At 41.6% G+C, this 2998-nt stretch overlaps 1 protein-coding gene across 1 annotated transcript in view; it reads right to left on the bottom strand.

The window, feature by feature from the left end:
* The window catches only part of LOC104398169 (splicing regulatory glutamine/lysine-rich protein 1-like), a gene marked incomplete at its 3' end in the record, with an annotated part of 41625 nt that overhangs the window by 7853 nt on the left and 30774 nt on the right, over positions 1-2998 (bottom strand). The window contains exons 4-5 of the mRNA XM_010008222.1: positions 2189-2353; positions 1051-1229 (exon numbers count right to left, since the gene is read on the bottom strand). Coding sequence (XP_010006524.1) covers positions 1051-1229; positions 2189-2353 — 344 coding nt within the window. The remainder of the gene's footprint in view (positions 1-1050; positions 1230-2188; positions 2354-2998) is intronic.

Here is a 2998-nt window from a genome sequence, read left to right as displayed (position 1 = left end):
TCCAGCGTGACCTGGACAGGCTGGAGAGCTGGGCAGAGAAGAACCTAATGAGGTTCAACAAGGACAAGTGTAGGGTCCTGCACCTGGGGAGGAAGAATGCCAGGCACCAATATAGGTTAGGGGTAGATCTGCTGGGAAGCAGTTCTGAGGAGAAGGATTTGGGAGTCCTGGTAGACAATAAGTTAATAATGAGCCAGCAACATGCCCTTGCTGCCAAGAAGGCAAATGGAATCCTGGGTTGCATAAGGCAGTGTGGCCAGTAGGTCGAGGGAGGTCATTCTCCCCCTCTACTCTGCCCTGGTGAGGCCACATCTAGAATATTGCATCCAGTTCTGGGGTCCCCAGTTCAAGAGAAACAGGAAACTACTAGAGAGTCCAGAGGAGGGCAACAAAGATGACTGGGGTATTGGAGCATCTCCCTTATGAGGAAAGTCTGAGAGAGCTGTGACTCTTTAGCCTGGAGAAGAGAAGGCTGAGGGGAGACCTTATTAATGCCTACAAATATCTAAAGGGTGGGTGCAAGGAGGATGGAGCCAGACTCTTTTCAGTAGTTCCCAGTGACAGGACGAGGGGCAATGGACAGAAGCTGGAACATAGGAAGTTCCACTTAAATATAAGGAAAAGCTTCTTAACGGTGAGGGTGACAGAGCACTGGAACAGGCTGTCCAGGGAGGTTGTGGAGTCTCCTTCTCTGGAGATATTCAAGACCCACCTGGATACAGTCCTGAGTAATGTGTTCTAGGCAATTCTGCTTTAGTGGGGGAGTTGGACTAGATGATCTCTAGAGGTTCCTTTCAACTCTGACAATTCCGTGATTCCGTGAAGATTAGATATAGAAATATTTTACTCAGTGCCATCCAGATTATTCTTGTAGAAAGTTATGTCCAAACTCGATATTGGAGTTTGTAAAAGTGTTCCATTTTACTAAAAAGAGGTCCTTATATTGAAAAAATATTAATCACAGCAGCTTCCTGCACATCAGAGTCATAAATGTATAATGATACTAATAAATCTCTCGGTCAATATTCATATGGATAATTAATTTCTTACTTCAGTGGCCTGTCTCCAAACATAACTCCATTAAAGGCAAGAGCACGAGGTACAGAGTTTTGGTCTGCAAATTCCACAAAAGCAAATCGTGTTGGTTGTGTCTCATCACCTGCCATTCGCACAAATTTGACTTCTCCAACTTGTTTAAAGAATTCAAGCAGCTGATCTGCTGTTGTAGTCTAGAAAGAGTCAAAGAGCTCAGCTGAAGTAAAATATATAATTAAAACCACTTATCCAATATATCAGGTAATGTAAGAGCTACAGATTTTGGAAAGAGATCTCACCATTACATGAATTTGATAATGTTACACTTTAAGAGAGAATGGTATTGTTTCTTCCGTTAATCCAAAGAATATATTACAATTTAAAATAGTGCAACCTCAAACCCTGAAGTCTTGCATAGGATTTTGCACTTTTCAGGCAACTAATTTGAAATAAATGATGAGAAATTTCCTTATGCACCTGTGTCCAAGCTATTGATTGTGAATTTTAATCAATTTTAAAAAAAGAAAAATCCAAAGACTATTACAAGACTTGACTTTTATGTTTTTCTAATAGCTTCCAGTTGTTTTATTTTATTGTGATTGATAGTACTTTTACACTCTAGTAGCCACTTTGGCAGTCAAAAAAACCCAAATAAAATACTTATAATGGCAACAGTCAAAAGCAAATCGTTTTGCAATTAATTCAATCAACTGCTGAAAAAACAAATTTCTGACAGACCTAACTTTCCTGTTGGAAAAGTCAAAGGTATTTATGCAAATTTTGCAACTTCCACTAGGAGAAATCATTCCTTCTTACTGTACTTATGCAACTGCACAGTGGGAGACATGATCTCACAACTTCTGAGGAAGTGTTCAGCTAACAATACCAAGTTGGATATTTGATCAACACACACATTCATGGTTTTTGAATTCAGCTAGTGTGATTTCTCTGGTATCCTGCTAGAATGAATTGCACAGTCTGGTCTGATCTGACAAAGGAGCAATCAGAATTTGAAATATCACTAGTGACCAAGAAGAGTTTGGCTTTTTTTTTTTAATTTAAATGCTTATAGGCATCTTAACATGTAAGATTATAATTAATAAATTAAAAATCTACATCTTCCATTAGCACAGCTGATAAAAAGAAAAACTACCTGTGAATTCAAGTTTCCAACATAGACTGTTCTTCTGATTTCATCAATTTTGGATGGGTCCACATTCCCCATAATTGGTGGCTGTGGTATTTCTCCCAGAGCCGTAATGGTAGAGTCCAATGTTGCTGTTGGTACAGCCCCCAAAGTGCCAAGTGAAACACTGAGCTGGAAAACACAAAAACAGAATATGAGGGTAAGAAGGCTCTGCAGAGAGATCTGGACAGGCTGGATCGATGGACCAAGGCCAATTGTATGAGGTTCAAGAAGGCCAAGTGCTGGGTCCTGCAGTTGGGCCACAACACCCCATGCATATGCTACAGGCTGGGGAAGTGTGGCTGGAAAGTGTTTGGCGGAAAAGGACTTGGGGGTTCTAATTGACAAGCGGCAGAGTATGAGCCAGCAGTGTGCCCAGGTGGCCAAGAAAGCCAGTGGCATCCTGGCTTGTATTAGAAATAGTGTGACCAGCAGAAGTAGAGAGGTGATTGTCCCCCTGTACTGATGAGGCCACACCTGGAGTATTGCATCCAGTTTTGGGCACCTCAATTCAAGAGAGATATTGAAGTGCTGGAGTGAGTGGAGAGGAGGGCAATGAAGCTGGTGAAGGGCCTAGAGAATAAATCTTACTAAGAATGCTTGAAGAAGCTGGGAATGTTTAGTTTGAGAAAGAGGAGGCTGAGGGGAGACCTCATCAGTCTCTACAACTACCTGAAAGGTCATTGTAGAGAGGTTGGTGCTGGTCTCTTTTCACAGGTAATTAGCAACAGAACAAGAGGGAATGGCTTCAAGCTGCAACAGGGGAGGTTTAGACTG

The sequence above is a fragment of the Chaetura pelagica genome, unplaced genomic scaffold (genome assembly GCF_000747805.2).
Source record: "Chaetura pelagica isolate M959 unplaced genomic scaffold, ChaPel_1.0 scaffold1092, whole genome shotgun sequence".
NCBI classification, from domain to species: Eukaryota; Metazoa; Chordata; class Aves; order Apodiformes; family Apodidae; genus Chaetura; species Chaetura pelagica.
This window is presented reverse-complemented; position numbering and strand designations above follow the sequence as displayed.